At 44.0% G+C, this 21,906-nt stretch overlaps 3 protein-coding genes, 1 long non-coding RNA gene and 1 pseudogene across 4 annotated transcripts in view; all 5 read right to left on the minus strand.

Moving 5' to 3' along the window:
• Positions 1–26, minus strand: part of LOC102385324 — a 1,144-nt pseudogene extending 1,118 nt beyond the window's left edge.
• Positions 27–7,143: 7,117 nt separating this feature from the next.
• On the minus strand, positions 7,144–8,079 carry LOC102385567 (olfactory receptor 13H1-like). Its single transcript, XM_006037234.1, has one exon. The coding sequence runs from the start codon at positions 8,077–8,079 to the stop codon at positions 7,144–7,146; it is 936 nt and encodes a 311-aa protein (XP_006037296.1).
• A 4,836-nt stretch (positions 8,080–12,915) lies between these two features.
• Positions 12,916–14,095, minus strand: LOC112548309 (olfactory receptor 2AP1-like). Its single transcript, XM_025193677.1, has 2 exons — positions 14,026–14,095; positions 12,916–13,911 (listed from the first exon to the last, which is right to left on the minus strand). The coding sequence occupies exon 2, from the start codon at positions 13,909–13,911 to the stop codon at positions 12,916–12,918; it is 996 nt and encodes a 331-aa protein (XP_025049462.1). The 5' UTR covers positions 14,026–14,095.
• A 1-nt stretch (position 14,096) lies between these two features.
• Positions 14,097–18,622, minus strand: LOC106723074. Its single transcript, XR_001359055.2, has 3 exons — positions 18,586–18,622; positions 16,935–17,282; positions 14,097–14,163 (listed from the first exon to the last, which is right to left on the minus strand). It is a non-coding gene; the product is annotated as an uncharacterized LOC106723074 (long non-coding RNA).
• A 3,181-nt stretch (positions 18,623–21,803) lies between these two features.
• LOC102385813 (olfactory receptor 11L1-like) overlaps positions 21,804–21,906 on the minus strand; it is a 931-nt gene continuing 828 nt past the window's right edge. The window contains 1 exon segment of the mRNA XM_025193678.1: positions 21,804–21,906. This exon segment is cut by the window's right edge and continues 42 nt beyond it. Coding sequence (XP_025049463.1) covers positions 21,804–21,906 — 103 coding nt within the window.

A 21,906-nucleotide genomic window follows, 5' to 3' on the forward strand; every position in this document is an offset into this window, starting at 1 on the left:
TAACCAGTGATGGATTTAAGTTCCATATCAAATCTTATTCACAATAGCATATTATTTCAGAAAAAAAGTCCCTAGAATTTAAAATCCCCTGTGTTGACATTTGTATTTTCAATTGAATAAATATCAGCACAATATTTAATTTATCTTTACCCAGCTTTCCTTAAACTTTTAGTATGGCATATTAGTTGCTACTTATCTCTTCCAAAATTTAGAGAAAAAAAAATATCCACTAAATTAAAAATCATTCCTAATGATCTATATACATTGTGAATGGAAAACTGACAGGTAAATTCTGACTTATTTTTTACTACAATGAGAGATCAGAGGGATCAGTCCAACTGCAATGAATGTCACCTTCAACAATCTCAGACTGTACTCATCCAGATGTCAAAGAATCCCTTTAATTCCCATTCAGCCAAACCAAGTCACTGTTTTACAAACAAAGAATGAGCTTTGTGATATAGGATATTTCCAACTGTGTGCTGATAAATGAGCCCATATTGATAGACAAGACTGACCACCCCTAACATAAGCATTTTCTATTTATCCTTCACTGAAGTAAACCTTTGATTATGAACCCCCCTCTCTCAATCATTATTCTCTTCTCTCTCTCTTTCTGAGTCAGCCCTGGACCCCAGCACAGGCACATCATTGGAGATGAGCAAATAGATTGCTATAAACACAGAGATGTAAAATGTTAATGTTTGTGAAATCCCAAGCTAAACCATCAGTGAGTCAAGCAAGTAATTAAGCAAATAAATAAATGCTCACTTCTTGCCCTTCTCCAGGTACTAAAGCAAAGTTGCAAGGAAATTACATTTCTGCCAGTTCACTGGGTTTCTGAATCTCAGAATCCAAGAAAAGAATCCCACTAGGTCTTTATCAGTATTGCAATAACCTAATACAATTATTTAGGTAAGGGGTTGATAAAAAAAAAAAAAAAAAAAAAAAAATCCAACAGCTATGACTGAGGAGCTTTCCCATCATGGATGTCTTGACAAAAATCATGGAGAAACAGAGTTGATGTAATGATGGCTGTCACGGCAGGGTCCTACAGGAGGGCCGTGATCTCCTTAAGGCCCTCTATCCGTGCCAATTCAGCCCAAGGGCACCCTCTATTCTTGCCCACCACGTCTCTGATGTTCAGTAGGTTCGGGAGGCTGCCTTACACCTCCTTGGGCACAGCTAATCGGGACCTCCGTCCCCGTGGTTCCCCGGACTGTCTGGGGTCTCCCTGTATAATGGGTGCTTCCCCAGGCACCCTTGCCTTATGGGCTACGCGTGGCTCCTACCAACCCCTAATACCACGCCCCAAGCCTCGCAGATGTACTGGACATTGGTCTGTCAAAAATCAACTCGCCCGCTCTCCCGGGTCTTCTCTGTTGTACTGCCCACTCCTGGGCTCTCTGAGCCCACTCGGGGCCTTCCCTGCAATGTCACCCCCTTTCCAGGGGCCTTTCCTGCAATAACCTAGCCCGCTCCGGGACTTGCGAGTCTCCAGTCCTCTAGGCCCACCGCACTGCTACCCTCTTACGCAGGCTCACCGCACTGCTATCCCCTTTTGCCGGGGACCACCACAACACCCTGCCCTTCTCCTGGGGTGCCATACTGCTAACCCCTTTCGTCGGGGTCCACCGCAACACCCTACCCCTGTCTGAGGTCTACCACTGTGCTAGCCTTCAACCGGGCTCGCTACGCCTGTCTTGGGTTTCTCAATAGTCCCCCTTCTCTGGGACTCCTAATAATGCCACCCCCTTTCTGGGGTTCGTCATGCCCGCACTGGGCTCTCAAAACACCCCTCTCTGGGGCTGGGGTCTACGCCCCCGCAAGTTGTGCCCTTACTGGCGCCAGGGTGCCCTTGCCGCTGGGGTTGCCCCCGAGAATACTGCACCTTCCTGGGCGCTAGGGCCCCACACCCTGTGGGCCCCTATGAGGCCTCCTCCAACCCCTGATAGCCTCACCCAAACCACCTGTTTAATACAAACACTAAAGCAAACACAAGCCTCCTGGCCATAACCAAAACATAAGGCACTGGGCCATAACAGCATAATCCTCCTGGCTGTACTTCAACATCATTGCTCCAGCCTCTGAAGCTCTGGCAAGCTATACTTGCAATCAGGGTTCTCCCTATATCCTGGCCAAGGACACTCCTACCTCTCCAGCTGCTACCAGGAAACTGCTAGCCTGGCTTCAGCCCTGGGCTTTATAAGGGCCAGGCCCTGCCTCCTACAGGCAGCTGACTCTCATTAGTTGCCCCAGCAACCCACAGCTGTACTCCCTAATCACTGCTAGGGCTCCTTATGCACTGCCAGAGCTTTTCCTCCGGCAGTTTTCCCCTCTCTAGGAGCGGGGCAGCGAGGTGCGCCGCGACAATGGCATTGTTAAAACAAGCATTCTAATTCAATGATCAATTAAAAACTCTTCTTTAGCTGTAGATTTAGAAATATGTCGCTCTGAAATTTTTAAAAAGTATATCAATTCTTGCTTGGTTAAACAAGACATTAGCTAAAAGGGAGGAAAGAATAAAAGAGAAAATGAGAAAAATACCTTAAGCCTTTTTTCCCCGCCCAAGTCTCTGTGAGAGGATTGTAAATTATTAGTCTCTCCCTCATTCTTGTTATCTTTATTTGAAAGGAGGTGCCTACAGCTCAGATGAAAAGTCATTGCATATATTCCAGAGATGTGGAAGAGTCATTTGTTTCCTGGTTAGAAAATAAAGAATGAAAGAAAAAGTCTGTACCTAAAATAACCGCATTGTGTTCCTATGGGGAATTATGACCTAATCCACTGACTCAAAGTAGATAGTGAAGGTGATTTTCCTCTTGCTCATCATAGTGTCCATCACAAACCTGAAACTTCCCCTGGAGGGGCAGGTTGTTTTCTCCTTTACCCTAGTGGAAATCACAAGTAACAGTTAGAGGTCAACCCTCTGAGTTTTGTAGATTTATAGATTCATACATGTTCAGGGCTGGAAGGGACCTCATGAGATCATTCGGTGTAGCCCCCCTGCACTCAGGCAGGAAATATTGCTAGGGTTAGGTGACCCCAGCAAGGTGCGCATCCAGTAATTTAAAAAAAATCTCCAAGGGAGGTGACTGTACCACTTCTGGGGGAAGTCTGTTCCAGATCCTTGGCACTTGAATCATAAAGAAGATCTCCTTATGTCCAATCTGAAGCAATCTTCAAGCAGTTTCTGTCCATTGTTTATTGTCTTCCCCTGGGGTGCCTTGGTGAACAGATGCTCCCCCAGGCCCTGATGTCTGTCCCTTATATACTTACAGGCTGCCAGCAAGTCCCTTCTAAGTCTTCTTTTCCCCAGGCTGAACACTCCCATGTCTTTCAGCCTCTTCTTATATGACCTGCTCTCCAGACTTTTAATCATGCACGTGGCCCTCCTTTGGACTCTTTTTTTCCTCTTACTCCCCATGGGCGTGTCTGGATGATTGTGCACGTGAGGTTTGCAATGCAGCAAACTGCATGTAACGCATGTGCACTCATTCCCCACACTGCAAATTTGCAGTATGGTAGTTTTTTTGACACTAGGAAGTCCCTGTGTCCAAAAAAAAAAATGGTGTCAAAAAAGGTGGCACGGCGCACATGGCAGGAGTGTGCACTGCCAAACCGGGAGCTTGGCCAGCCCCTGCTGCCAGGTTGCTGCCGCTGCTCCCTCAGGAGGCCCCCAGGGCCCCAAGTAAGGCTTCCCAGCCTCTCCTACGCCACCCAGACCATTTTTTCCCATGGCTAACCGCATGTGGAGGGATGTGTGCCAGGGCAAAAAGCAGCATCATGAATTTGTGCCACTGCTTTTTTCCCTGTGGCAACTGCATGCCTCTGCTTGTGAGGATGCGGCCCTTCGTGTCAATCGGGGTTAAACACTTTGAATGTGTTTTTTCAAGAAAGCATAAATGTTTTTCCTTGGATCTAACTATAGACTCAGACTTCCATCTCATGGGAAATTTCAGCAGTCTCAAAATCAGAACGGTAATTTTTATTATTTGGACTTTTGGTGGTTAAAAATTGGAATTTTCTTCTTGGTCCCCTATGGACTTAATTTTAAAATTGTTTGACATATCAAAAGCTTTCCTCTTGTTATAAGGAAATGTTTCATTCTCTTTTTTCGATTTTAAACAACTATAAACATGAAAAGCCTAAAAATATACAAAGAGTCACCAGAAATATTTGTGCTGGTAAAGTGTTGTTTAGAAACATTTTCTTTTTTTCTTTTTTTTTTTTAAAGAACAAAATAATTTAGCAACAATGAAACAGAAGATTTTAGATAAGGAAAAATGCCTTGTTTTCAGAAAATCAGTTTTTAGTCCCACGCTAAACTTAAAAAAAATAAACATAAGAGGAAACATTTTTAAAGAGAAATGTATTTATAGAAGAAGTACTGAAATATTACATTCCAACATGGTCAGACGGGGGTAGGCTGACATTCTCATAAGGGCTTGCTGCCTTTTGCCTCCAAACTCATCCAAACATTTTGATTGCATTTGCTGATGGACAGTTACTCTGGTCAAAATGTCTTGCACCAGCTCTCCTTGAAAGACACAGTGTTAGAGTCTGACCTCAGCTCCTCTAACACCATTATTACTCTAAAGTTGCCCCTTCAAGCTTTTGTAAACTGGCATGTGTCAGGTTACTAAATCAGAATTAAGAGAGAAAATTTAAAGTGTGCTTTTGAGAAGGCGTTTTTAAAAGTGGGTTTTAATTAAAAATCCAATGTTGCAAAACAATTTGTTTTCAGTTAAAAATAGCTTTCTTTTGGTAAAATCTTTGGTCTTTCTTCCACATAGATGGTCTGCATTTCTTAAAAAGTTGTACATATTAATGGTAGTCAGAACGGTACAATTACAGTTCTGATTTGGAGATTGCTGAAATTTCCCATGGGATGGAAGTCCCAGTCTCTAGCTAGATCCAAGAAAAACATTTACCCTTTCTTGAAACAGCATCTACCCTTTCTCCAAATCAGAACAGTAATGGTCATCTTCTTTGCTGATGCTTTTTTTGTGTGACTTAGCTCATCACTAAGGTTAAAGGTGTTGACACCTTTAACCAGCTCAGCAGCCAGGAAGAAATACACTCATATGGCCAGGGCCTGCAGTTATGAGACATGGAAAGCTAAGGCAAGTTGAACTAGGAACCGGTATAAAGGACAACAAAAAGTTCTTCTACAGATACATAGGGAGCAAAAAAAAATTGGGCTCCATTGTGGGACCTCTGCTGAATACCCAGGGGCAACCCACAGCCAACGCACGTGAAAAGGCAGAACTCCTGAATACATACTCTGCGTCAGTAAAAGTACTGCTCATCTGACCAGAGGCCCAGGGAACAAGGGGAAGGTAACAACTTACATGAAATCAGCCCAGAACCTGTGAAGGATCTTTTACAATGCTTGCGCATCTTCCAGTCCACTGGACCAGATGACCTGCACCCAAGAGTCCTGAAATAACTGGCTGAACATATAGCAGCGTCATTGGCCAAGCTATTTGAAGAGTTGTGGAACTCAGGACTGGTCCCAGATGACTGAAAGAGGGCCAATGGGGTTCCCATGTTTAGGGAAGGAAAGAGGGGTGACCCCACAAACTACAGACCAGTCAGTCTGCCCTCGGTCCTGGGTAAAATCTTTGAAAGGTTGGTTAAGGAGGCCATCAACTAAAAGCTGGTAATGGATGGGGTGCTACACAGCAATCAGCATGGCTTTGTCAAGGGCAGATCATGACTGATGAACCTTGTGTCCTTCTACAACCAGGTCACTAACCATCTGGACAAAGGACACAAGTTTGATGCCATCTACTTAGACTACACTAAAGCCTTTGACTCTGTCTCCCATGGGATTCTCTCTAACAAACTGGAGAGTAGTGGGATGGACCAGTTTACAGTGAGGTGGGTGGACAACTGGCTCAAAGGCTGCTCCCAGAGAGTGGTGATCGATAGGCCTCATCCTGGAGGGCCATCTCCAGTGGGCTTCCCCAGGGATCGGTGCTCAGAATTGTGCTATTTGGATGAAGGGGTAGAAAGTGCAATGATTACATTTGCAGATGATACCACACTGTGAGGAAATGCAGACACATTAGAAGATAGGTCAAAGATCCAGGAGGATCTTGACAGACTGGACTCATGGGCGGAACAAAATTAGATGAAGTTTAAATGGGAAAAGTGCAAGGTCCTTCACCTGGGTAGGAAGAACCCTCACCACAATTATACAATGGGTGGTAGCCTACTGGCTGGCACAACATTTGAACAAGACCTGGGGGTCACAATTGACTGGAAGATGAATATGACCCAACAGTGTGACGAGGCTGCCAAAAGGGCAAATAAAACTTTGGCAGGCATCAGCCACTGTGTGGCCAATAGATTCAGGGAGGTACTCTTCCCTCTATTCAGCATTGGTGAGGCGTCAGCTGGTGTATTGTGCCCAGTTCTGGACACCACACTTCCAGAAGGATATGGATAAGCTCAAGAGTGTACAAAGAAGGACCATCTGTTTGATTAAGGGCATGAAGGGTAAACCCTATGAGGAGAGACTCCGGGAACTGGGACTGTTCAGCTTGAGGAAGAGAAGGCTGAGAGGTGACTTGATAGCTTCCTACAAATACCTTGGGTGGGGGGGGGAGCATCAAGAACTAGAAGAGAATCTATTCAGGTCACTTCAAGGGAAGACGAGGACCAGTGGGCATAAACTAATAGAGGGTAAATTCAGGTTGGATATAAGGACAAAATTCTCTGTAAGGTTCACCAGAATCTGGGACACCCTCCCAGAGGTGCAGTCACCCTCTTCGGATGTGTCCAAGACAAGGGTGGACAGGCACCTTGCCAAGCTCCTCTGAGCCCAATACTTCCTGCTCACGGCAGGGGACCAAACTTAATGATCGTACAGATCCATTCTGGTTCTATGATTCTGTAGTTCTTGCATGGCTCCTGTCTCAGAGTGCAGCAAGTCTATGGAGGATAACCTCACCCCTTATTAAAACATCTACTAATCAAAGTTCCATTTTCACATGAACAGATACAAAATGTTGAAATAGGAAAAACAGTACCTTTAATTTGTAAAAACAGTGGTTGTTCCTGTTACTGGGGATGTCATATGCCTCAGGGTCAACACACCATCCCCGGATATGAAGGAGCCCCAAAATATAAAATTCACTCTGAGTCTCCCTTCATGCCAGTCACTTTCCTCAGGGCTCCTTTCACCTCTTTGTTTCTCAGTGTGTAGATTAGAGGATTTAACATAGGAGTCACAACTGCATAGAACACAGAAATGATTTTGTCCTCCTGTTGGGATGACTTGGACTGTGGTTTAAGGTACATGAATATGGCTGTACCATAGAAGATGGTCACCACAGTGAGATGGGACCCACAGGTGGAGAAAGCTTTGGATTTGCCTTCCGTCGAGTGGATGCGCAAGATGGTCATGATGATACGCATGTAAGAGAAAAGGATGAAGGAGAAAGGGGCAAGGAGGTTGAATGTTCCACTGGCAAACATAAAGATTTGATTCTTGGAGGTATCTGAACAAACTAGCTTCATTAGAGCAAGGATTTCACACATGAAATGGTCAATCTCATTCTTCCCACAGAGCTGTGATGGCATGCAGAAAAACGGGACTATAGTTAGGAGGAAGGTGATGGACCAGGACCCCACTGCCAGGTGGATGCATCGTGTCTTGCTCATGATGAGTGTATAATGCAGTGGGTTGGTGATGGCAATGTAGCGGTCATAAGCCATGACTGCCAGCAAAAGGCACTCAGTAGATCCTAAGAAGAGCGTGCTTAACATCTGGGAAAAACATCTAGCGTAGGAAATAGTGGGTCTGTCAACTGAAAAATTTATTAGTGCTTGTGGGACGGTGCTTGATGAATAGCAGATGTCCAGGAAGGACAAATTACTGAGGAAGAAGTACATTGGGGTGTGAAGATGCAGATCACACAGGGTTAAGAGGATGATGAGGCTATTTCCAATTAGGGTTATTAAATATACCATAAGGAAGAATGCAATTAGCATCATCCGTGCCGTGGGGTGACTGGAGAAGCCAGTGAAAACAAATTCAGTCACCATGGTTTGATTGTCCTCTCCCATGTCTGGTTTCTAGCACTTCCTAAAAGAAGCAAAATAATGGAAAATAGCATTGCATAATATGTATCTGGTGCATGGGCATATTAGATATCATAACCAGAACCATTGTTTCATAAACAAAGTCATGTGTGTGCAATGTAGGTAGAGAGAGAAAATATCTGGAGACAGAAATATATATGTAGGTAAGGAAATACAAATCACTAAGACTAGAAATATATTTATTTTGTGTGTTCTTTTTTTTTACTGGTGTTTCAACTATTTATTTACAATTGCATATTATTTAAGAAATTCTCACAGGTATTTTATAATTAATTTTTATAATGTCACATTGTCAGTGGAATAAAATAGTCAATTCCTTTCTTCAATGTATCCAGCATTCCCTAAACCTTTATCATAACATAGTGCTTAGCAAGAATTTAAGGAAGAAAAATCCTCCACATTTAATATTTCTCTATAATCTATACATTGTCAATGGAACAGTGCCTTCAACTTGTTATAGGACTATTTCTTGAGCTTTTAGTTATTTTTTGCTTCTGCAGGAGACCCGAAGTCTTGACCCAGCTATAATTAAGATCACCTTCAACTCTCCTGGATGATGCTCATCCTCAAATCAAAGGGAACTTTTAGCTCCGGAAAGTCAGAACTATTGTTATATGTCCCTTCATCAGAAAACTTGTAGAAAAACATTTTGATTTACAACAGTTGTGTTTACTGAGAACAGCTGGGTATAGAACATGAGGCCAAATCTGAGGCATAGTTAAAAGTAGAGGCAGGATAAAAATGATAAAAAATGTACCAGAACATGGTACAAAGGGTGAAAACTGGCTATGGAGTGAATTGACCAGATCCCCATTTTCAGGCCCCCTTTTTATCCAGGCCCAGGGCAGCTGCCTGGTTCACCCATGACTGTGTCCAGCCCTGGTGCCCAGTAATGTTACTGCACAGTAGTAACGACCTACTGCACAGTAAGCATCTTCTGTAGATGCAGCTATGGAGTCAGCTCCATGGCACGTATGAAAATCTTGCACTCTTTGCCCCCCACTTTATGTAGTTTTCATGCAGCCCAGGTCCCTGTTCTACAATGTAAATACTGAGTCTTATGATATAGAACATTCCCAACTGCAGTACCAAAATGATCAAACAAAAGCAGTGATGCTTAAGGGAGAGACTAGTGAGAAAATCCCCAATAGTAATATTGATTGCAGTAGCTGGTTGTAGAAGGAACATTTCTGTACTGCAGTATTTCCCAGTGTGCTGATAAATAAATAAATATGGATATACTAGATGGACCACAAATGCCATGCAAAATTGTTGGAATATGTGCTCCACTGTTAAACTTATGATTTTGTAAAAGCAATTTGTATTCTCTTCTCTCTCTCTCTCCTCCCTTCCCTCTCAAGTGTGGGTAACAAAAGAAGCGATAATACTTCATTCAAAGTAAAATGCTTAGGATGCAAAACTTTATTTGTGAAAGCCAGAATTAAACAAAGAATCAGTTTAGCAAGCAAGCAAAGAAATAAATAGATACTTACTTCTTGCCCATCCTTTGGAAGTAAAATGATATTGCAAAAAGATTACAGCCTTCCTTTTATAATGGATCTCATCACTTCTTTATCATTTCTTGCAACAACCTAATACAATTCCTTTAGCATGAGCGCATTCGAGAGAGGGGGAGGAAAAAAAATGTTGTGGAAGAAGGAAATTTCTCATGAAAATTGTCTTCACTAAACAATATGAGAAAGGTAATAATGGCACTGTTAAAAATAATGCTAAGTTAGTGATGCATTCAAAAATATTTTTGTCTGTACATTTATGGGATGTTGTATAATAAATTCTGTCAATTAAAAAAAAAAAATCCAAACTGTATCTCAATCCTAGATTGATTAATGAACAAATTTAACTTAAAAGGGAGGGAAGAATAAGAGAAAAACAGAAGACAGAAGGTACTTTAAAATCTATTTTTCCCCAAGAGACTGTGAGAATGTCTTATATTATACATCTCTATTTCTTGTACCTTCATAGGAAATGAGCTACCAGTAACTGAAATTAAGTTATCTTATCTGCTTGTAAACTCTTTTTTCTCCAAGTCCATTGACAGCATCTGACAAAGTAGACCGTCACCTACGCTAGCTCATGTCTCTCTAAACCAGTTAGTCTCTAAGGTTCCAGCCTACACTACTTCCTTTCTTATATAGTCTGAAAACTTGTAAGAGTGACCTGTTTCCCAGTTACAAAAACAAAAAGACACAAAGAAAAATTCTTGTACATAAAACAACTGCCTGTGTTCCTACAGGGAATTATGACCTAATTTATTGACTCAAACCAGGCAGTGGGACTGATTCTCATTTCAGTATCAAACAGAATCGAATTGCCTGGGTGGCCAAGGCCCCCTCTACCCGTGAAGCTAAAGGTGCGATGGGATCTAATGTATGATTTACACAATTGTGCCACCCGTCATGCCACACATGCATGGCAGGAGGTGCGATTGTGGGGTCAAACATTAGATCCCATCATGCCTTATTGCTGTGGTGGGAGAAAACTCCCTGGGGTTCATTGTCTAGCTGCATAGGAACCAGACAACCACGGGTAAAGGTTTACTGCAGTATATTTGCTCGAGCAATGACCATTAAGCCAGTAAAGAGGCAAAATGGCCCCCCCTCAAGGGTGAGGTGATCTTTTATACTTATTACAATAAGGCAAGACTGACAGGGTTAACAAAAGCAATACTTGGGCGGTGCTTTACAAATCTTTGTAACAGCATATTTCTATTAAGCTGAACTAGCACTTTTTAAAAGCTAAAAGTTAAGTAACAGTAACATTATGATACGTTAGCAAAACCTTGCACAGTAGTAGATACTTTTTAAGGACACGATCACTGTACTTAGAACAATGGCTTCTTTGTCTTATCTTGCTTCTTGCTGTAGCTGATTTTACAGCACACAGACACAGATCCACTTGCTGCATTTTACTCAGAAAATGCTTAACACAGTTAAAATGATTACTTGACACAAGCAAAGGCTTAGCTATCATTCTGCCTTGTGGTCAGCGGCATTTGCTAGGCCACAGGTCATGCCTTGTATTCAGCTGCAAAGCTAATACTTCTTAATAATCCAAATTATTGTTAACCTAACAGTATGCTATCAGAAAACTATTCTATTTCAGGGTAATAACAAACATGCTCACTACAGTGCCACTGCACTGGAAGCTTGGGATTGGAATCCCCAGCTGCAGGGGCAACCCATACATCCCTGGGGTCATAGGACTGCTGCAGGGGTGATACCCTGATCCTCGGGGTGTGGGGAAACCCCTGGGGTAGAGGATTACTGCAGGAGCTATCCCTTCTCCACATGGGTTTCCTGCACCCCAGAACCCTAGGGATTGTGATAGCTGGAATCCCCAGGGTCCAGAGTTTTCCACACTCCCGAGTCCCAGGGCTGGGGGGGTATGCTGGGTATTTTGCTTTCCTGCAGCTGGGAGCCCCATCAACTGATTGGGTGCGGGAAACCCCTGGGGTAGGTGGGATAGCCCCTGAAGTGGTCTTCTGGCCCTGGGGTTTCCCTATACCCCCAGAGTGGGGGGATAAAGTTAGCACACATTTTTTAAGTCTAACTTTATGGCTGGTTGGAGCTTTTTACTGTATGATAGCTACTTTGCACATGTAGCTTGTCTCTAGGTAATTGTACAATTAACCAGTTAATTTTGCAATACCTGTAATGTGTAGTGGGGGCCCAAGGAGCATGTTCTTCTCTTCTTTTTCTTAATGGAAGTCAGGAACAATTGTATTCAGGTAAGTAAGTCAAATTCTTTCACTACCCATGAAGAATAAAGTCATTTTTCAAGAAAGGGTACCATTATTTACTTCATTCCAAAATGAGGTCCCTACACATTGGCATGGGGGAAAGCCCCCCTCATCTTATGATTGCATACAAGGAAAACTCACTAAATACACTGTCTAGTGTCTACCATTTAATCGCTGCCAAAAGCAGCATGTGCTCAGCAATGGAAACCAACTCTGAAGCTGATTAAATGTAGCCAACATTGAGCATAACAATAAAATACATGGCCAACATTGGGCCAATATACCAATGGAACTTTTTTGAAATGCTGTGTCTTGGCCCAAATCAAACAAATTAGTTCTGAATCCTATGATCAATCATTCAAGTTTATGTGGCATTAACACCAGCAAGTATCCTACCGCCCAGACTCTTCACCCCGGGGCTTCAGATACTGCCAGATCCATGGCGGGCATCCTACATGCAAGCCCTAAGCTTGGTACCCTTTGAGTTCAGATGCTTCCTAATCTCACCTCTGCCTAGCCAAAAGGCTGAAGCAGCAAGCTAGATGGAGAGCCCACAAGAAATCCACCATCACCATAAAGCGCGTAGCTGAGTTCCTCCCATTGGCATGGGCACCAGTCTCTATCTAATCAGTTCTCCATTCATTCAGAATACCTTCTATCTGTCTATCTCTGCTTATCTATCAATCCATCCATCGATCTGTCTCTTTCTTCCTCATTGCTCATCATTGCAGTATGAATTAATATGATCATGTGTCCACACTGGTGGTGGAACAGAGTGGGCGTTATTCATAGATTCATAGATGCTAGGGTCAGAAGGGACCTCAATAGATCATCGAGTCCGACCCCCTGCATAGGCAGGAAAGAGCGCTGGGTCTAGATGACCCCAGCTAGATGCTTATCTAACCTCCTCTTGAAGAGGTTGTAGGGCTACATCAATTTATTCCCAAGCATGTGCTCACGGACAAAGAATGAGTGAATAAAGACTCAAGATCCAGGTCTTTTGGTATTTTTAAGGTGATGACAACATTGCTGGTATTATGTTATGGATTTCCATGATGAATCTTGTCTTTGCGCATGGCCAGTGATGGAAGGGAATGATTAGACCATTTAGTTATAAGTTTCCTCAGGGAATCCTTGACCTCCTTGTTCCGCAGACTATATATAATTGGGTTTACCATAGGGGTGGCCACAGTGTATAAGAGGGAAAACATTTTATTTAGGGTTGCTGACTGACTGGCTGTGGGAGCTGCATAAACAAAGATTAGGGTCCCATAGAATAATGTCACCACAATGAGATGGGAGGAGCAGGTGGAGAAGGCCTTTTTCTTGCCCTGGGTGGAAGGGATTTTGAGGATGGTGGAGAGAATTTTAACATAGGATGCTATGGTCAGTAAAAATGGGACCATAGTCACAACAGAAGCCAGCATAAAAGTGATTTCCTTGACCACATGGGTGTCACCACAGGAGACTTTCATGACTGGTGCTAAGTCACAGAAGAAATGGTCTATTTTATTGGCAGTGCAAAATGGTAACCTGAAGGTAAGAACTATAGTTGGTATTGGAGCCAAGAAACCACTTATCCAACACCCTGCTGCTAACTGCATGCAAACTTTAAAGTTCATAATGGTTGTGTAGCGGAGTGGATTGCTGATGGCTAAGAATCGATCATAAGACATCATTGCCAGGAGGAAACATTCAGTGACAGCCATAGATCCAAAGAAATAGAACTGGGCAATGCAGCCCCAGAAAGGGATCGCTTCGTGTGCTGTGAGGAAAGTTCTCAGCATCTTGGGGCTGGTGGATGTTGTATACCATATTTCCAGGAATGAGAAATTCCCTAAAAAGAAGTACATGGGGGTGTGCAGGTTCCGGTCACATGAGACAGTGACCAATATGAGCATGTTGCCAACCAGAGTCACTGTGTAAATAGCTAAAAAGATCACAAACAGAAAGATGTACATCCCAGGAAGCTCCCCGAGTCCAAGCAAGATGAACTCTGTGAGGGCCGTTTGATTTCCTTCTACTGTTTTCTCCATCTAGATTAAAGCCGGTAAAAATAAATAAATCAATAAAAGAAGAGGAAGAGAATAATGCCATGGATATTTGCTGAAAGCTCCTCCTAGAGTGCTTGGGAGACAAAGGTGGCTTACCACGCAGGGTCTAGTAGCTCAGTTTTTTCGCGCTATAAAAAATACGGCAGGTCTTCCCTCTCTATCAGGATTGAAGCCCACTGGCCAGCAGAAAGGTGTGGGGAAGAATGCATTGCTGCCATCCATACTATACATTTCCTGTGGATAAAGATAACACTTCAGTCAAGCATGTGTTTTACCTGGCTAGCCCAACCTTGCACCCTGGCATTTTTACTTTTTTATTATATCCTTCAGTGGCTGGGGGACTTCATTTCAGTACCTTTTCCCCATCCCCATTTCCTTTTCACCTCCCATTTCATTACCCACCCCTATCCCATTAACTCTCCACCTCTAAGCTTCACGTTTCTATCCTCCCAATCCATCTCTCCTTACAAACCCACCTAGGGCAGGGATAAAAGCCTGTCCTGACTTACCAACCCTCTAGTGGCAACCCACAGCTACAGCTCTAGTCCAGCCTCTCCTTGCCAGGCTTCTAGGCTAGGGACAGAAGTTACACCTAAACCAGTTTAAGTGCTCAGAAACTGGTTTAAATCTGTAGGCATATAAACTCGTTTCAAAATGACTGAAACTGGTTTAAAATAAATCTGGTTAAATGTAGTATCGGACTTAACTGATTTGGGTCAAACCACTTTATGAAATTTCTGTCCCAGACCCCTTCGTGGTTCAAGTTAAATTACAGTTCCCCAGCATCACAGCATGCTTTCCAGCCCTGGGCTGGGCTGGGCTGTGTCTGCTCCAGTAGAGAAGGGTTGGAGGGGTAGGGGAGAGAGGCAGGTACTGCCCCCCAGGGCAAAACCAGGCTCGAGTCTGGGGCCAGGGAGGGGGGGTTAACCCCCTCTTCCCCCATTTAAACCTCACTGCCCCCAAGTACAGAGCTGCCCTGCCCTGTATTTAGCCCTAGTGGCAAGTCACCACTGTGTAGGTGGGGCACAGAGAAGGTTTTTAGCATTAATGTGTGACTGCTCCAAACTCAAGCTAGCACTAATACCAATCAACAGAGTGTAATGTGTAAAAAGGCCCTCATACAGGCTTAACTCCTTGGCTTTAGTACAGAGCTTCCGAATTTTTACTAGGCTTGGATCAGAAACTTGCTGCATGGGTAGAAAACAGGGGAGTAATCTTCAGAGATACTGAAGGAATTAGAACTACAGCTATGTGAGTAACCGGATCACAGGATTGATGACCAAAATATATGGGGAAAAAAGTTTTGGGAAAAAAACCCAGAAAAAGAAGTTGTTTCTGTGCATGTACCAAGATGATGCTCTGTCCCCACAAGAAAAGAAAAGAAAAGTTTTAAATTGAAAGTAATATTTTATCATACTTCATTTTCTGCGTTTTGTTCTCTTATAAAATTAAATTGAACTTTTTTAATTTAAAAGTTTAATTTACATTTTGGCCCCTCTGCTATTTTTAAAACTATTTTTTTACTTAAAAAAAACTTGAAGGTGTCCAAGTTCTCTCATGTTTTCCTTTACATTTATTTTGCAGGGTGGCGGGGAGTGGGGATAAATTGCCCGCTTTAATCCAAATCCATGAAGAATTTTGCTTGTCCCAAAATTGTGCTTTTCAGTTAAATTCTTCGTCTGAAGCAATCATGCTCCTTATTAAACCTAAATTGCTAAATCCTCTCTTTGCGTAAATAAACATAAATCCATTAATTGTTAGGCTATACAGACTTATCCCTGATAATCATCTGTCCCAGTTTAACATGAGATATTAGGAATTTTAGCTAACTATTGTCCAATTTTTTTTTCTCTTGGTTAAAATTTAGTATCAACTACTTTTCATTGATAAACAAGTCTTCACATTTACTTTATGAAATTATTTCCAGCCCAAAGTTATTTTTTTGCCTAAAGATTCCACAACAATCAAAGTGATTTTTGTTGCTGGCATTGTATCAAAATTTAGGGAAATAAAAATCACAAAAGACATATTTAACATCTAGCATGGGATGCTGACTGCCATCGAAATAAATAGGATTCAGTGCCTGCCCTGCTTCAGGTCTTTTGAAATTCTCACAGCACTCCCAATTTATAAGGTTATTTAAAAACCTAGTTCCCTTCAAAAACCAATGGGAGTAGACAACTAAAGATCTTTAGAGATCTGTCTCTATGTATCTAGCTGTACCTTCAGGCACCTAAATTTAACCAAAAGTTACAGGAATCATCTTGCATATGTAAATTGTCCTGCTTAATGGAGTGTGACCACATGTGATCCATGTACATTTTAGTTCATGTATAACAGACGAATTAATAGGTGAAGGTACAGTAAAGATTCTGGATTTATCAATAGTGACAAGGAACAAGAATAAGAGGATTTTTAAAATCACTATCAGAGTTAGGTGCCATAAAACATTGAAGAAAAGTCTTGCTCCCTTCAGCCTCTGTCCTGCAAAAATTTTACGCCTTTATTGCATGTAATTCTCCCATTTGTTTCAGGATGTTAAACTCAACTCTGTGGTATTTGTGATTCTAAGGATGCTGCCTGTTTTCAAAATTGCAGGCAATGCCATCACCACCCCCACCACTGCTATTATTCCTATTCCTATTATTATTATTCCTTCAGCCTGACTACAGCATTCTTTAAAATTACAGGCATTTAATTAGACAACTTTAACAAGTGAAGAGAACATGCATATGCCCATATTTGAAATGTTAATACCCAAAAAACATCTTCCCATTGTTTGTATAAATATTGAAAATGTATTCATTAACTTTAAATATGGTGTATACGCAATGCCACAGAAAGTTGCTATTTTAAAAAGTAATAACTAGATAAAACTATAGATAAAATATATAGTTACACACGTTTAGATATGTATAGGATAAATGGCTCTGTTTATGTATGGGGAATACAAAATTCCACAATATAAGCAGAGAAAATAAAATACTAAAAAATAATTTTATTACCTGCCTCATTTCCTGCTCTGAATGTATAATCCTTTGCAAATCTTCTTTCCAAATGCTCAATAAATATCTGCTACTATTTTCCATGTGCTTTTTCTTGATGATATTTCAGTAACAAATGTTCAGGTCAGAAGTTTACATTCTCATGCTAAAAATCCTAGTAACGGCAGAGTTTTCTCAGTGGCAGAGTGGATGAGAGAGGAACGTGGCCCCATCTATCAATATTTAATGCATTTCTTAATGGTCAGTTCTACGGCATAAGGTATGCTGCCTGCTATTCCACTGTTTCTGATGTCACTCAAGAATTAGTGAACAACAAATCTTTCCCCAGCGGAGATTCCAGTGTCTTAACTGAAGGGCAGATAAATAAAAAGTTTGAGAGAAGAACAAAAGCGTGTGAATGATCTGTTGCAATCTCGGGGTGGGGGGGGGAGGGGGGAGTGGGGAGCAAGAGAGGGGCTTGTATTTTGTTCGAAATGTCTTATTAATCCCCGTTACAACTGAGTTGAGGCCTAACAGGTCATTTTATATTATTATTCCATGCAAACTTCTGGTGGAAAGCTAACACCTGAAGCTGTTTGGGTCATGTTGGAACTACGAAGGCAGAGGTTGAGAAGTCTGTCGCTCCTAAGCTCCAGTGAAGATGCCTCCTTGCATGGACAGACGTAGGATTTTGACAAAGGGCATGCAGATGGTGTGGTGCATTATCTATCACATATGACCCACTCATATTTTTCTCTAGTTAAAAAGGAACTAGAAACTTTACTGATATGCTAGGGAGCTAGGGCTATGCTCTTCGTGTTAAAATTGAAGCAAAACTAAAAAAAAAAAACAAAAAAAAAAACACTTATTGGAAAGTGCATTCATGTGTCATTGTAACAGGGGGCCTCCTCGGAGCCGACCTCCGTGGCCCGCCCCCCAGGTCTTGGGCCAACCGCCCGCCTTCTCGCCCGCCATGCCTTGATGTTAATTGATTCACTGATTGATGTCAATTAAGCGGGAGGCTGCCCATTTTGGTGCCCCGATGCCAGGGGGCGCTCTCTGCAGCTCCTTTCCTCCCCAGTACCACAGCCCAAGCCTCGCAGATGGCATCTTGATGTTTACATCCTCACCGGTCCCCACGCTAGGCCCCAGAATCATCCTAACAGGACCCCTCCGTGATCCCTCCAATCAGACGGCCTCTCTGCCTTCATTCGGGCTACTAGCCCCCCGAAACCATTTTCCCCTCTCGGGTGTGGTACCCCCGGGGGCTACCAGCCCTGGCCCACCTCCAGGCCAGTCGGGACCCCAGGTCCCCGGCTCTTGGGTGTCCCTCGCGGTGGGCCCCTGGCCCTTTTGACCCTCCTGGTCCTGGCCCCAGCATGGGCACATCAAGGGTACTCTCTTGTTTGGGTCGAGTCTCTAGCCCCTCACTCTCTCCTGGGGTCCGCCCTCTGGGCCCCTCAAACAAACGGGGTTACCCACCCGGTGGTGGGGGCTAGGGGTTAAGGCGCCCCGACCCGCCTTTCACCGGGGTGGTAACTGGCCTGGCATTTCCTGGGGGCTCCCGCACCACTGAGCGCCCCACCAGGCCACCCACTCCCGGCAGGGTGCAGTTTTAGGTCATGCCCAGAACCAGGAGCCTCCACACCATCCCCTACAGCTCCTCCCTTACCTCCAGATGATCTCAGCAGCCCTCCAGCCAAGTGATGTTGTTGCCTGACCTCCAGCAGCCAAACTGCCCTGTTTATATAGGCAGCCCTTGCCTCCAAAATGGCTGCCCTCGTCAGGCACCTGGTGGCTGCCCGCTCCAGCCCCTTAAAGTGGCTGGCACCCACAGTGCCCTGCCACAGTCATATTACATATTAGGTATAAAACGACAACAAACTAGGCAAAAACTAATCACAAGATGTTGTTTCATTAGTCTTGCAGTTATTAGAATTAAATCTACATCTCTTATTCAGATGGAAGATTTGAATCGGGAATCAGGAATATCATGATGATGTCCACCTTTCCTGGCTAAGTGCAGAGGGGCTGGACCTTGTGATCTTATAGGGTCCCTTCCAGCCCCTAACATCTATGAATGAGCCATGAAGTCAATTCACTCCCTCAGTGCTGCTGGCTAGATGTGCCACTGCTAGTGTCAATGGTGGGCAGTTGGTTTTAAACTTTGGGTGGAGCAGGAGTCAAAGGTGGGGGCGGGGGTGCAGCTGCACCACCACAGCCCCTTGGATCCCCCTTGCTTCCCTGCGGACCCAGTTGTCCCCCCTGAGGTGCTTCTGCTGTGATTGCTAAGTGAGTCCCTCTTGCTTTTCATGCCTTCCATGGCATGTTGCATTCTGCACATCAAAGCCATATGATGTGGACGTCCTCTGCCTCAGGGGCTGCACATGGAGGAAAGGAGGAGGCAGAGGTGAGCAGTCATAAGGACGGGACCTACAGGAACACAAGGCCAAACAAGCTGAAGGAGGGCACACAGACACTGTGTCGAGGAATGGCAGGAGACAATCTGAGCCAGGTTGATCTGGGAGATCTTCCAGTAAGCTTTTGAGTGGCCAGTGGGTGTCAATCAGACACACCCTTGGCACATCAGATACCTTGAATGGGAACACACTTTGATGCCTCAGTTGGAGCTGGTCCCAGTCATGATGCAGCATGGTCGGTGCATAGGAGCTGGGTGATTGCCTCTCCATGAAAGGTGGGGGAAGGGACAGGGGGAGGGGGTGGAGGGAAGAGGTTCCAGGACGTGTCATTCTTACTGGGGTTGGACCGAGGTGAGGCTTCCCACAGGCAACAGGTGTGATTGATCATGGTATGTCTGTCTCCAAAGATAGAGGAGTTGGTGTGGAGACTCTTTTCCTCCTTGGGCATTTCTCAGCAGGGGGACCAGCATTGGACCCCTGATATAAATGCTCCTGGCCTGGGAAATTCTTTGTGAACAGTCTGGCCATGATCTCATGCAAGCAGGGACACGGTGGAGTTGGAACTGACAGCGAGCCTCTTCTTCTCATCCAGTGACAAGTGCATCCTTCCCTAGAGAAGTGGGAGGCCTGCCTTGACTGCAACCAGGTCAGCACAGCTTGCTGAGGATCCCTTGCCTAGAAAACAGTGATGTGATGGTGCAGATTTGGATACTGAGAAGTGATCCTATTCTACCATATTCAAATCTTGAAAGTCCATTAATGCCTCATTTATGTAACACCCATCCTTATGATGAGTCACAAAAAGCAGTAGGGAGGACCACCCACTTTTTGCATTAATTTTTTTTTAGGGCCTAAAGCAGGGGGGAAGGGAATTGTATTTCGTTGCATAAATTCACTTGTGTGCCTAATCAGTGGAACAGAATCTGGCCTCAGATGTCTCCACTGCACTCTCCTGCCCACACCTGGAGACAGGACCCTATTTCCTAGTGGTTTCCCCTTGACAGGAAGATGATGGCAGAAGAGGCCCAAGTTCTGCAGCTTGTGACTTTGCTGATTGCTCCAGGGATGACAGGGGCAGGACACTTGCTCTTACTAGCAGCAGATAGAGATTCCCATGCTGGAGAGTGAATACCAGCCTCAGCTGACATCTCCGTAGTGGCCTGGGCTGGTCTGGTGCTGGTTTTGTCCTTATCTCACATGATCTTGAGCATCTCAAGAGTTTGTTGCCAACATCCAAAACCTCCCACTGCAGCACTGCCACCTCCTGCACCATCTCCCCACTGTGGTAAATAAGGAGCATAGTGTCCTATTATCTGATCTGTCTGTGTGCCTCTAAGCCGGTGATGTTGAAGAAGCTTAGGGTAGCCTCCTTGAAGGAGGGACTACCATACCAGCCCTAAAAGGGCCACGGATTGGAGTGTCTGCAAGGCATGGAGGACATAGCTATGCTGGCTGCCATGCTTGGAGGCCACCCTCAAAGACCTTGCATTAGGGACTCACCCTCTCTGGTTCTGAAGGAACAAGTTGAGGTGTCGTGATGCTTAAGGTCCCATCTGATTCTGTCACAGAGGCCAGGGATGGAGCAGTGAGTGGTATGGGATCTGACAAGATGCCTATGGTCATGCTCATCCAAGTTGAGTTGGGTGGTTTGAAGTATAACGAGGGAAAAAAAAAACTGTTTACTTTCCAGGCACTTCAGTTTGACCCTCCAGAAAACTGCACCCCAACCATAATCCTATGTGGATGTCCACTCCCTTTGGGACTATGGGATGCAGGATACTCTTCCTGGGGACATGTGAGAGGAATAGTGGAAGGGTATCTCCAGGACATGGCCTGGATGGGTTTGGGGTTCGTGGGCTCATGTTCAGGGACAGAGAGTCCTGAGCCTCTGAGTGATTCCTGAGCCACATCTCCCAGTGAGTACTCAACAAGTCTCTGCTATCTATGACATTTGCCAGGCTCTGAGCTCTTTGCTCATACAGCCATGCTATGTAGGATGCTTGTGTCAGAAACCTGTTTTATGTACTATGTTTCTGGAGTTATATCTCTGATGTTTCAACCCCAGAGACACTTCTGGCTTTGGTCAGGGTGACTGTGGAGAACACCAGATGCAAGTGGAGCAGCATGTTCCTGATGAAGTAATCTGGGCGAAAGATACAGCATACCTCTTGACAATATGTCCCTGGTGGAAACATGTCTTTGCCCACCATCTTAGTGCCTGCATTTCTTTTGGATGGACTTTATGGTCCATCTCTGGTCACCCAATGAGTTGATCTGCTGTTGCAAATCCCGCCCCCACAGGAAAACACACTTGACAGGCGTTCTACTGAAGAACGCCTTGCCTGGTCAACTTCTCCAGAAACTGGGCTAGAAAATCACTAAGGCCCACAGTTTTTGAAGAACAAAGGGGATAGCAAGGGAGGGATTAGATGTTTTGGCGATTCCTTAATGGTCTTCTTTAGATAATGTTTTAGTTTCTACCTTGCAATACCTTTCTAAGGGCCACTTTGACTTCCTTGTTTCTCAGGCTGTAGATGATAGGATTCAATGCTGGGGTCACTACTGCATAGACT

This window comes from Alligator sinensis, unplaced genomic scaffold, assembly GCF_000455745.1.
Source record: "Alligator sinensis unplaced genomic scaffold, ASM45574v1 scaffold427_1, whole genome shotgun sequence".
NCBI classification, from domain to species: domain Eukaryota; kingdom Metazoa; phylum Chordata; order Crocodylia; family Alligatoridae; genus Alligator; species Alligator sinensis.